The sequence below is a fragment of the Littorina saxatilis genome, linkage group LG1 (genome assembly GCF_037325665.1).
Source record: "Littorina saxatilis isolate snail1 linkage group LG1, US_GU_Lsax_2.0, whole genome shotgun sequence".
NCBI lineage: Eukaryota > Metazoa > Mollusca > Gastropoda > Littorinimorpha > Littorinidae > Littorina > Littorina saxatilis.
The window spans coordinates 4872215-4884987 of record NC_090245.1 but is presented as its reverse complement, the minus strand read 5'-3'; the positions used below and the strand labels follow the sequence as shown (position 1 = coordinate 4884987).

The following is a 12773-nucleotide window of genomic DNA, read 5'->3' as shown; positions in this document are numbered from 1 at the left end:
AAAAGAATGTCGCAATCTTTACGTAAACAAGCAGGTTTCTTGTGGACACTGCAATATCACGATGAACTCCACGCAAGCTTCCTCATCACACTTAATCAGTTAATGCATCTCAAATAGAAACGGACAAACTTAAAACTGACGTGTCGACACATGCTCAAGAACTCATGTAATATTCGAAGTTAAGATTTCTATTTTCACCCCGCAGAACTGTGTGCCGAGTTGGATTAATCTGTAGAGCGCTCAACAACCCATTCTTACCCAGCGGTCACCGGATAGAATCTGTAGAGCGATCAACAACCCATTCTTACCCAGCGGTCACCGGTTAGAATCTGTAGAGCGATCAACAACCCATTCTTACCCAGCGGTCACCGGTTAGAATCTGTAGAGCGATCAACAACCCATTCTTACCCAGCGGTCACCGGTTAGAATCTGTAGAGCGATCAACAACCCATTCTTACCCAGCGGTCACCGGTTAGAATCTGTAGAGCGATCAACAACCCATTCTTACCCAGCGGTCACCGGTTAGAATCTGTAGAGCGATCAACAACCCATTCTTACCCAGCGGTCACCGGTTAGAATCTGTAGAGCGATCAACAACCCATTCTTACCCAGCGGTCACCGGTTAGAATTTCTTAATTGGAAAGAATATGTGTTTAACTTTAATTTTTCTAATTTTTCTTTATTTTCTGAACTCGTAATTCTTGGATTTTATTCCTTTGAATTCATTCCAAAGGTTTTGATTGGTGTATTGAAAATCGAACTTAACTAAGGGATGCATATATATTTATTGAGTACATGTACTTCCAGTGAACGATTTCCCAGAATGAACCATTTTATTTTTAGTAACATCGGCTTCTGGGAAAAGCCCAATGGCCAGTTGTATTAGGTGCGTTGACAGCATGTAATGGTGGTAGACTACTTCTAATTATAATGTACAGGGTGACACGAAAAAAACAGATCCCACCAAAAGTTTAATATTTTCTGAAATAATCAGCCGATTCTTTTATTTTTTCAGGTGAGCCAAGCTGAAATGATGTTCTAACAGCCCACCAAGTTTGAGCTTCAAGATGTCATGGACAACGGAGCATAAGACATTTATAGTCGAGGCCTATTTTCGCCGGCGAACAGATTTGCTCGGGCTGCGCACAACAGACTCTCTGACTGAATCAATATTCCTCGGTGTCCTTGCTGATTTAGGTCGACCAGAGTGGGATCCCCTGTTAGGGTTTTTACTATTGAGGTTATTGACAGTCCCATGGTCTCTGAACTTATCCCTCCATCCATAGATAACTGATTTAACAGGAAAGTCTCTACGTCCAAACTGTCTTTTGAATTCCAGTTGAGCAGCGTGGATAGAATTCGACCAAAAATAGGCCTCGACTATAAATGTCTTATGCTCCGTTGTCCATGACATCTTGAAGCTCAAACTTGGTGGGCTGTTAGAACATCATTTCAGCTTGGCTCACCTGAAAAAATAAAAGAATCGGCTGATTATTTCAGAAAATATTAAACTTTTGGTGGGATCTGTTTTTTTCGTGTCACCCTGTACTTCTGGTCTTACTCATCTATATATATATACGACTTGTGTGTGTGTGTGTGTGTGTGTGTGTGTGTGTATGTGTGTGTGTGTGTGTGTGTGTGTGTGTGTGTGTCTGTGTGTGTGTGTGTGTGTCCGCGAAGCCAAGCCAAAGTTCTTGATCGATCTTTTTCAAATTTGGAGGCCATATTCAGCTACATCCCGGACACAACCTCATCGATGAGATATTTCAACACGTGCTCTCAGCGCGCAGCGCTGAACCGATTTTGGTTTTTCTCTGGATCCATTTCCAGTAACTCTTCCTTATCTTCTCCAGTGTTTTCAGCGTTTACCTCCCTTCCTTCGTGTGGCATGAATCCATATTCCCGTTTCTATTTTTAGAAGGTCACTGTCGACAACGCTCAATCCATATTCCCGTTATACTATTTTTAGAAGGTCACTACTCTTCTCCAGTGTTTTGCGCGTTGATCTCCCTTCCTTCGTGCGGTGCGCCGGCCCCCGGCACAGCCGGGTATTCGGCTCGACTTTTTCCCGGCGCAGCCGTACCCGGCGAAGCGGGTATTCATCTAGTAAGTCATATAGCCGACTTAGCATGGAGATAAGTCTTGAGTCGCCTGTTGGTGAGATATGTGCGCGTTATAAATATTCGTATTATTATTATTATTATTATTATTATAAGTAACTGAACTTCTCACTTCCTGTTGCACAGGCTTTCAGTCATGCCTCAAGAATCTATTTGAACAAGAAGGGCAAAGTTCATACGACTCACATGCTTGACCTTGACCTTCAGGGTCAAGGTCAAATAACTAAACCTAGCAATGACATCATACACTAAGAACTGCTTTACACATTTTTCCTACCAAAATACATGTGACCTTGACCCAAGGTCAAGGTCATCCAAGGTCATGCAACACAAAGCTGTTAATTCAAGACATAGGAAGTACAATGGTGCTTATTGGCTCTTTCTACCATGAGATATGGTCACTTTTAGTGGTTCACTACGTTATTTTGGTCACATTTCATAAGGGTCAAAGTGACCATATGTGACCAAATGTGTTTCATGATGAAAGCATAACATGTGCCCCACATAATTTTTAAGTTTGAAACAGTTATCTTCCATAGTTCAGGGTCAAGGTCACTTCAAAATATGTATACAATCCAACTTTGAAGAGCTCCTGTGACCTTGAAGCAAGGTAAACCAAACTGGTATCAAAAGATGGGGCTTACTTTGCCCTATATATCATATATAGGTGAGGTATTCAATCTCAAAAACTTCAGAGAAAATGGGAAAAATGGGAAAAATAGCTGTTTTTTAGACAACATTTATGGCCCCTGCGACCTTGACCTTGAAGCAAGGTCAAGATGCTATGTATGCTTTTTGGGGCCTTGTCATCATACACCATCTTGCCAAATTTGGTACTGATAGACTGAATAGTGTCCAAGAAATATCCAACGTTAAAGTTTTCCGGACGGCCGGCCGGCCGGACGGACGACTCGGGTGAGTACATACTCACTTTTGCTTCGCATGTGAGTCAAAAATGACAAGCGCAACACTGCCATACATTAAATTAATACTAACAGGCCCAAAACCATTCAAGAACATGATAATTGCCTACTTATCACCCTAACTGTGACATTGAAATTTGAACAGGATCAGCTAGACTTATGTTATGTCTAGAGGTCATGAACCCCCCAAAGTTTATGAAGTTTAAAATTAAAAAATAAAAATTTAAGTTCCAAATCATTCAAGCAAAACAATCCCCCCCCCCCCCCCCCCATTTCCACAATTCATTGAATGATGCTATCATCACAAGACTAAATTACTCTAACACTAAGCTGTGACCTAACAATCGTAACATCAAACAATTAGTAATTACATAATATTTTGATGAAGTGCAGACTTATTTCCTTGATAGCTCAGTGGATATTTTAGTAGTGATAGATCTTCTGCAACATTTTTATGGTGTAACCTAACAATTCGACACAAAAGGGCCAAATTTGTGTCATGTCTGGAGGTAATCCAAACCTACAATTACAAAAACCTCGGAAAAAGTTAGGTTTTTAAAATTCGAACACGACTCAGCTGTGACCCCCAAACTTTGACAAGGGTCGACCAAACTGGGGTCATGTCGGGAGATCATCAAACCCTAGAAGTGTGCAAAGTTTTGAAGCTCTAGCTTGAAAAACATCCGAGATAACCTTAACGTTAAACGGATGGGAATACCTTTGCCTACTTTTACTTTTAGCACTCAACTCTTTTTTTTCCTCTCTCTCTCTCTTTACTTTATTTGGTGTTTAACGTCGTATTCAACCGTTCAAGGTTATATCGCGACGGCGAAACAGGGGGAGGGGGGGGGGGGGGGGGGGGGGGGGGGGGAAGGATGGGATAGAGCCACTTGTTAATTGTTTCTTGTTCACAAAAGCACTAATCAAAAAATTGCGGTTAACACGCTTGCAACGTAGTACAATATATGACCTTACTGGGAGAATGCAATTCCATGCCAGCGGGCTACATAAAGTGACTGAATGAAACTGCTATCACTATCAGTTGCCTTTGCTCTGGAACAGCTCTTGTTGCAAATGTGTTGTGGTTTAAACATTTTGCTAAATGATAAAAAGGTCAATGCTCTCGAGTACACTGTTGCAAAATGCATGGTAACCCAGCTCTGTGGTCTAAAAGGAATGCTGTGTAAGTGTTTGGACCGATGCAAACGAAACTTAATCTAACTCTGTATGCCCTCCATGAAGTATGATAGGACATCTGACCGACACTTAATCATACACTACTCACAAAAAGTTAAGGATCACTATGAGAAAACAGGTGCTCAATAAAATCAGTTCACTACTGTTATTTATTTCTCAGTCAAACCAAATTGTTATGAATTCTTGTTCAGCTGTAAGTGGGCGATGTTGTGTTAGTGGGAAAATTGCACGGGATTCTCTACTACTGAGCTTGGTAGCAAAAGAAAAAGCGGAAACTTGCGAAAAAGGACCTTGTTTTGGACCGTTCAGCCCGAACACATTGCACAAGCCACATGGAAAAAAACATTATGCACGTGCAAGCACTGCTGTTTATGTGTGAGATGCTGTCACTTGCTTGGCTATTTGAGAAGACATACCACAAGTATTAGGCATTATCTGACAATGCCTCCACGACGAAAATTGAACGAGTTTGAGAGGGGACGAGCTGTTGCATGGTTCCAAGATGGTGTCCCCAAGCGAGAAGTGGCCAGGCGACTTCACGTGTCCATCTCGGTCATTGTCAGACTGATTCAACGTTTCACAGCCACTGAGAGGGTCCAGGAAAGACGCAGACCTGGGCGACCAAAGAAGACAACTCCACGTGAAGATCGTCTCATTGAACGACTAGCCTTGCAAACAAGAACAGCCTCTTCCAGCATTATTCGAAGGCAGCTGAGGGTGGCTACTAACACCAACATCATACGGAATCGCCTTCATGGGTTTAACCTCCGTTCTCGTCGCCCAGCTGTACGGCCACGCTTAACTCCAGCCCATAGGGCAGCACGCCGCGCCTTCTGCAGACGTCACGTGAGGTGGACACGTCAGCAATGGTCCCAGGTCCTGTTCAGTGATGAATCACGCTTCACCCTGAACCACAACGACGACCGACTGAGGGTCTGGAGGCGCCAAGGGGAACGCTACATTGACGCCACTGTCCAAGAAAAGGTGGCCTTTGGTGGAGGTTCTGTAATGGTCTGGGGGGCCTTCGGCCTTCACCACAGAACACCCTTGTTTCATGTACAGGGTAACCTGACTGGCCTCCGATACCGGGATGAGATCCTTCGACCGCTGGCTCTTCCTACACTGCAGCAGATGGGACCGCAGGCTGTCTACCACAATGGAGTGGCCAGCATGCAGTCCCGATCTCAACCCGATTGAGAACCTCTGGGATGAGTTGGATCGCAAAGTGAGGAGCAACTACCACCCTCCCAGGGATGTCCAGCACCTCTACCAGATGCTGCAGGCTGAGTGGCAGGCGCTTCTTCCACAGAGGATGTTCACCACCCTGGTCAACTCTATGAGGACTCGCTGCGTCGAGTGCCAGAACAGCCAGGGCGGTTAACACGCATTACTGAACTTTTGGGAGCATCTGAATGCCATGTCTTGTGATTTCAACGACTTTGTGAAATTAAATTTCGATACGTACACACTTTGATAAAATGTACAGACCAAACGATTGCTCGAAATGGAAGGAAATGTTGTATCGCTATCACTAAAGCATTGAATTAAACGTTTGCCAAATACCAAAGCATTGGCTTTCTTATTGCAAAAGTTATGAATTTGTGTGCAAGTGATCCTTAACTTTTTGTGAGTAGCTTATGATTTGGACATTTGAGGCAGTTCATCGAACTATGACCGATGTCCAACGTCTAACGACATTGCTGCATATCGAGTGCACACTGCATAGCAATTAGCATACACATCAGAGTTAGTTGTTCGCTGTGACTGTGTGTCTAAGCTGTCCAGCAGCTTGCTGTAGCTTCAACTCGCTTGCCTCACTGTTTAGGGTGCAACTCTACCACAGCCTTTGAAAATCCTGAGCTATTTCAAAACATCGACTATTGCTGAAGAAAATCAAATCTGGCAACATCCCTGGTTATTGTTTAACCCAATGCCCCCTGAACCGCCCGGCATGGCCCGCCGGAAGTGCCCTATGAAATCCCTGAAACGCCCGGCATGGCCCGCAAAACACTAGGTCACCTACTTTCACTTTCGCTTTGAGCCTTACCCATAAGGCCTTGCGACCGGATGTGATTAATGCACTTCCTTCCGGCTGCTTCATTCTAGCGTTTGCAGAGTTTGAATCGATGCGATAGTGTGTTAGCTGTGAATTTTCAAAGTTTGAGATTTTTTTGTCTGACAAAATGGCGTTGAACGAAGGTTTGGAAGTATGGTGTTCGTTCATGGAGAACTCAGATGACGATTCTGACACGCCTTTCGAAGGTTTTCTACTTTGAAAGGGGATGAGTCTGACATCGATCTGGGTGTTGTTATTCGACAACAGGACTTTCGGGAGGATTTTTCTGGGAGTTTTCAACATATATTGGTGTAAGGCTGACACGTTGGACGTTTTTGAAGAACACTTGCTGGATTTTTTTTTTTTAAACAACATTTAGTACATCGGAAATGGACAGAACATACTTGCATATGAAACTATAGTGTATTCTTGAGTTATTCTGCCATCTTCTATATAAATGTGAGTACTCTATGATTTTATATGAATTGTTTTGTTTTGTATGTGTGCATGTTGTACGGAGTAGTTTCCCTTTGCTCAGGATTAAGAAGGCTGCCTGCCATTTTTTTGTCAGGGGGCATTGGGTTAACTTAAAGTGGTTTGATTGATAACGTTAAGTTTATTTGTAATTCACTAATTGTGAGCAGATATATCACACCAGATGTCAGTCTGTCATAAGTCACAGCTGCACCGCCTAACCTCAAACTTAAAATGACTTGTCATGTTGACCCATTTAATTTCTGGCAAGCAGAGATAAGTCAAACTCAAAGGTGATTTGTGGGGGGAAAAAAACCACAAACAAGAAGGGCAAAGCCCATACGACTCACATGCTTGACCTAAACCTAGCAATGACATCATACACTAAGAACTGCTTTACACATTTTTCCTACCAAAATACATGTGACCTTGACCCAAGGTCAAGGTCATCCAAGGTCATGCAACACAAAGCTGTTAATTCAAGACATAGGAAGTACAATGGTGCTTATTGGCTCTTTCTACCATGAGATATGGTCACTTTTAGTGGTTCACTACCTTATTTTGGTCACATTTCATAAGGGTCAAAGTGACCTTGACCTTGATCATATGTGACCAAATGTGTCTCATGATGAAAGCATAACATGTGCCCCACATAATTTTTAAGTTTGAAACAGTTATCTTCCATAGTTCAGGGTCAAGGTCACTTCAAAATATGTATACAATCCAACTTTGAAGAGCTCCTGTGACCTTGACCTTGAAGCAAGGTAAACCAAACTGGTATCAAAAGATGGGGCTTACTTTGCCCTATATATCATATATAGGTGAGGTATTGAATCTCAAAAACTTCAGAGAAAATGGGAAAAATGTGAAAAATAGCTGTTTTTTAGGCAACATTTATGGCCCCTGCGACCTTGACCTTGAAGCAAGGTCAAGATGCTATGTATGTTTTTTGGGGCCTTGTCATCATACACCATCTTGCCAAATTTGGTACTGATAGACTGAATAGTGTCCAAGAAATATCCAACGTTAAAGTTTTCCGGACGTCCGGACGGACGGACGGACGGACGACTCGGGTGAGTACATAGACTCACTTTTGCTTCGCATGTGAGTCAAAAACCCACCTATTGAATTCATTGTGAATTGACCTTAAGACCTGATTTGCAGGCCTAATGATAATCCAAGTAAGGCAAACCCTGTACATATCCCAAAATCAAACAAGAATCTTTAAGTCTATCATTCACCTCCTAAATGTTTTAACATAGACAGGGAATCAAGGGAGGGTGGTGGTGCCTCTGTACGTGTTTGTCTGTGTGAAGAGCAATTCCGAGAATTACTGGACAGATCTTCATGAAATTCTGCATACAAATTCTTCCAGGTGATTTCCCAGACCTTTTTTCCCCCGATCAATGTCTTTGATAATGTCATACCCGGCTTTCACTTTTACTTTTAGTGAAAGTCGAGGTGGCACTGTCACTCCCTCATTTTTCCAGATCAAATTGATTGAAATTTTGGTAAAGTTATCTTTGAAGAAAGCAGGACTATGGGATTGCATTTCATCTTGGAAGCTCAAAAATTAATCAATGAGTTTGGTCATTAAAAATCTTTAAAAAAAAAAAAGGTTTTGGAATCAATTCAAAAATAATTTCATCTTATTCTTTACCATTTCCAGAATCCAAAAATATAAATTAGCATATATATATAAATTAGCCATTTTTACTCTGAAATTACATATTCACAATTAAATAGGTTGATTAGGTTCTATGTTTGCTGCATGCTTCCCGGAGATGAGCTTGTACCTTCTCAGTCTTTGAGTTTTGGCTATTAAAGCATTAACTAGTAGTAGTACATGTTGTCTTGGTCAAAGTTGGTGTTGGCTGTTTGTTTTACTGTCAAGTGTTGATCTTTAGTTTCAGGAAGACTGACAAAATGTTTTTAATTTTAGATCAACTTATGCAACTAGATTGGGGTTGTTGCTTTTTGGGGGGGAGGGGGGGGATTCTGTTTTCACTTCAGAGCCACTGTAATTTTGTGTAAATGTATAGATCTCCATTTTAAGACCCAATATTCCCATATTTGTGGTGGTCTTAAAAGGGGAACTACCACTGCACAAGTAACCACATCAATAAGCAGCCACACTAAGACTAACATTTAACCAAGTGGATTCACCGGCGCGTTGTGCAGCGTTGCGATTTACAACGCGCGACCCTACGAGGCGCGCTGCGATTCACGACGCGCGATGTATTCTGCTGTTACATTTCCTTCACAATCGCAAAGTTTACAACAGCTACATCTATCTGATCTATTTGAGAAATAAAACGGTCAATAAAACGAAAAACAGAGCTCCATTCTCTCTCTCTCACTCTTTCAACTGAGTTCACCATATATCGCTGCGCCGATATAAAACGTGCCTAAGTTAAGGCCTTGAATACTTGGCAGTCATATCACTACATGTCATTGCAATGGCTTCTACTATATATGGAAAGCAGCTGAGTTTTTAAACTAGGATGACGTTTTTAAACAAGTATCCGAGTACAGTGCCGCGGAACTGCTGTTAATCGGTGTCACACCAGTTAACGCTTCAGCAGCCATTTTGGAATTCGCGCATGCGCAGATAGTTTTTTTTCGTGGTTTTTTTTCCCCGGTTGAACGCGTATATATTCAGTCTGCAGAAAGTGCAATTTTGTAGTCTTGCAGCCCTGAAGTTGCTTTTGAGTGTCCAAAGAAAGAGTGTAAATGTTAGGATTACATCGGGCACACAAATTATACGCGATTTTTCTGGTTGATTTTGAATGCACGCGCAGATTGGTTTTTTCCGAGTGTTTGTTTTTCCTTCTTTCGGGTTCCTTCTTCGTTCCATGTAAGCGCTGGAACTAACTGGTGTATAGATTCACTTGAGATAATATAATAGAGGTAGGTGCAATCAATTGTTCAAAATGTTGCTGATAACCATACATGTCAATCAATATGAGGCTTATATCGCGCGTATTCCGTGGGTACAGTTCTAAGAGCGGGGATTTTTTTTAATTTTTTTTTTCCATGCGATTTATTTATGCCGTGTGAGATGGAATTTTTTTACGCAATACATCACGCATTCACATCGGCCAGCAGATCGCAGCCATTTCGGCGCATATCCTACTTTTCAAGGCCTATTATTCCAAGTCACACGGGTATTTTGGTGGACATTTTTATCTATGCCTATACAATTTTGCCAGGAAAGACCCTTTTGTCAATCGTGGGATCTTTAACGTGCACACCCCAATGTAGTGTACACGAAGGGACCTCGGTTTTTCGTCTCATCCGAAAGACTAGCACTTGAACCCACCACCTAGGTTAGGAAAGGGGGGAGAAAATTGCTAACGCCCTGACCCAGGGTCGAACTCGCAACCTCTCGCTTCCGAGCGCAAACATGTGCGTTACCACTCGGCCACACAGTCCCATACAAAAATAAAGCACATCAACAATCTGCGCTGGTGAGAGCAATAGCCGCGCTCTGTGAATCACTGCGCTGCACAACACGCCGCGCTCTGTGAATCGCTTGCCAACATTTAAACTGTTCTGAACATTAAGTTCATAGTCACAGACAATCATATCAATGTCTTCCCCTGCACTGTCATTGACAAGAGAAGTTGGTCTGAATCTAAACTACGTATTATAATAAAAGGTCACCAGATGATGGAAGACAGATGTGTTTCTATGTTCTATGAATGAAGAGTTAATGTGCACACTGTCTTCTAGTTATGCCCAATCAATAACAATACATTGACTTGTCTGTGAACACCATTTGATCCAGTATGTTCGCCCTCTTCAAACTGCAATCTTGTACATTTAAAGCATTCCCCTGTTCCAGCAACACATCACAGTGGTAACAAATCTTATTTTCCCATGCCCACAACCCATAACCCCTATTTTGAGACTGTTGACTCCCTCTGCTAAATCCTACAAAGCAGACGGTCAGTGTCAGCCTGTTGTTTATTTTACTTTTAGTTTAAAATCAACTCAATGATAAGAATTTATTAAAACACGCCTGCATACACACGCCTAAATTCATACATAGAGAAAACATACTAACATGTTCGTATCAACACTGACCGGCATGCGTGTGTACACACGCATACCAAGATAGACTCTACCATTCTGGCAGAAAATCAACGCTGCGCACGCAACCATTCCCACAAACATAAACAACATGGGATATTTTAAGCGCAAAGTAAAATTGTGACTCGGGAATATAATCATAACGAACAGTTGTGTCCTTAATTTTCGTGAAGAAAGGACAAAACAACACCTTTCGGCTATGCTAGGTAACTGGATCCACTAACTTTGATATCCGCCATCTTGAAAGGCTGGGTGAACCGAAAGGGGTGACAGGTTATGGAAATGTACGTCTACTTACCAAAATGGCGTCACGAATGTTTCTTTTTATATCTTCGATTTTCTGTTTCCTTTCGCTGAAAAAGAAGAAGAATTTCCCATATTAATTTCCATCTAAAACCAACAAAAACGAGATAAACACTACCCACACATATCATATAACAAACCCGCCTACCCCCGCAGCACAATTTGGACGCAGTCACGCATGCATAATACGATCTCTCCGATTCCAACCGTTGATCATAGTGACTAGCATAAATCCACAAAACACAACAAATGATAAAAAAATACTCACTCTGCACCAAATCCATTAACGTGCAATATCTTCATTTGTTTCACGATTGTCGACTTGCCAGATTCCCCAGCACCTTAAAAAGGAAAACAGAATGGAAGCTCATTAGGCAAGTGATATTAGAATAATCTCTAATGGCTGAGCTGAGAAATAGGTCTCAAGACGTCTTCGCGGAACACGCTAAATTCACCCATATGCAATACTAACCTAGCAGCAAAAGGCGATGAGTTGCCCTGTATAACTGTTTATCCTTCTGCAGCTGCTTCTCAATCCGCTTGTTTGCTTCTTTCCGCATTTTATCATCCTCGTCTTCTTTCTTTCGAAAGCACCCCATGCTGTCCAGAATGGTAGCTATTTTTGCCAGTTTGGAAGGAGGACTCCACAACAATTCAGCAACTGGTATCCTCACAGAATATAACACAGCCTCTGTGCCCACTCTAGCAAGGCCAGGGCTAAAGGGCACTAAATGGCCGCCCTAGCACTGAATCGCCACGGCTGCTCATCAAAGCGTTCACTCTTCTAGTTGTGCCGACATAGACACAGCACACATCAATTTGACAGCCTGGGTGGGGTTATCAGCGAGTGAAGCATGTTGGGAAAAATGTTTTTTGGCTTGTGCGCATGCGTATCCCAAGATGGCGGCGACTTGTTTGGAGATATTCGCCAACGTTTCTTAGCTGTAGTTGGTTAAATTAAACGGCTTAAGAGCATATTTTCAATGAGAACTTCTCCATACACTGCTCTTTCAGTAAAAGGTAACCGAAATTTGGACCAGAGTATTGCCTTATGGCAGTTCTCTGCGTTAAATGTTGGCTCCTCCGTACTGGATCAAATATGTACTCCGCTAATCAACTTTCGATTTTGTTCGTCGACGCACTGTTCTGTAAACTTGTATTGTACAGACCTTGTTCGCTTTGATTCGTGCACATGGGCTTTGTTTCTTTCAAAAGTGTCGTAAAGATACTTCACAACAACAACAAAACACTAACATATTTTACTATGATCATGTAGCTGTCCCACCGGACACCGCCGTCACTGAGCCGAGTCGAGTCCCGGCGCGGTCGGGTCACTTTGTGCCCCGGACTACCCCGGACTACAAGAAATGTTTGGACAACAAAGACAGATCTATTGATCTGTGTTTATTTACAAAACCCTTTGTGCCCCAGACTACCCCGGACTACCCCGGACTACAAGAAATGTTTGGACTACAAAGACAGATCTATTGATCTGTGTTTATTTACAAAACCCAGACTTTGTGCCCCGGACTACCCCGGACTACAAGAAATGTTTGGACAACAAAGACAGATCATGTGATGCCACAATCTATTGATCTGTGTTTA

General features: G+C 42.3%; 1 protein-coding gene across 1 annotated transcript in view; it reads right to left on the bottom strand.

Annotated features, from left to right (window-relative positions):
• The window catches only part of LOC138959829 (guanine nucleotide-binding protein G(s) subunit alpha), a 39902-nt gene extending 27903 nt beyond the window's left edge, over positions 1–11999 (bottom strand). The window contains exons 1-3 of the mRNA XM_070331465.1: positions 11641–11999; positions 11437–11509; positions 11164–11218 (exon numbers count right to left, since the gene is read on the bottom strand). Coding sequence (XP_070187566.1) covers positions 11164–11218; positions 11437–11509; positions 11641–11767 — 255 coding nt within the window. The 5' untranslated portion in view covers positions 11768–11999. The remainder of the gene's footprint in view (positions 1–11163; positions 11219–11436; positions 11510–11640) is intronic.
• Between the last annotated feature and the right edge of the window lie 774 nt (positions 12000–12773).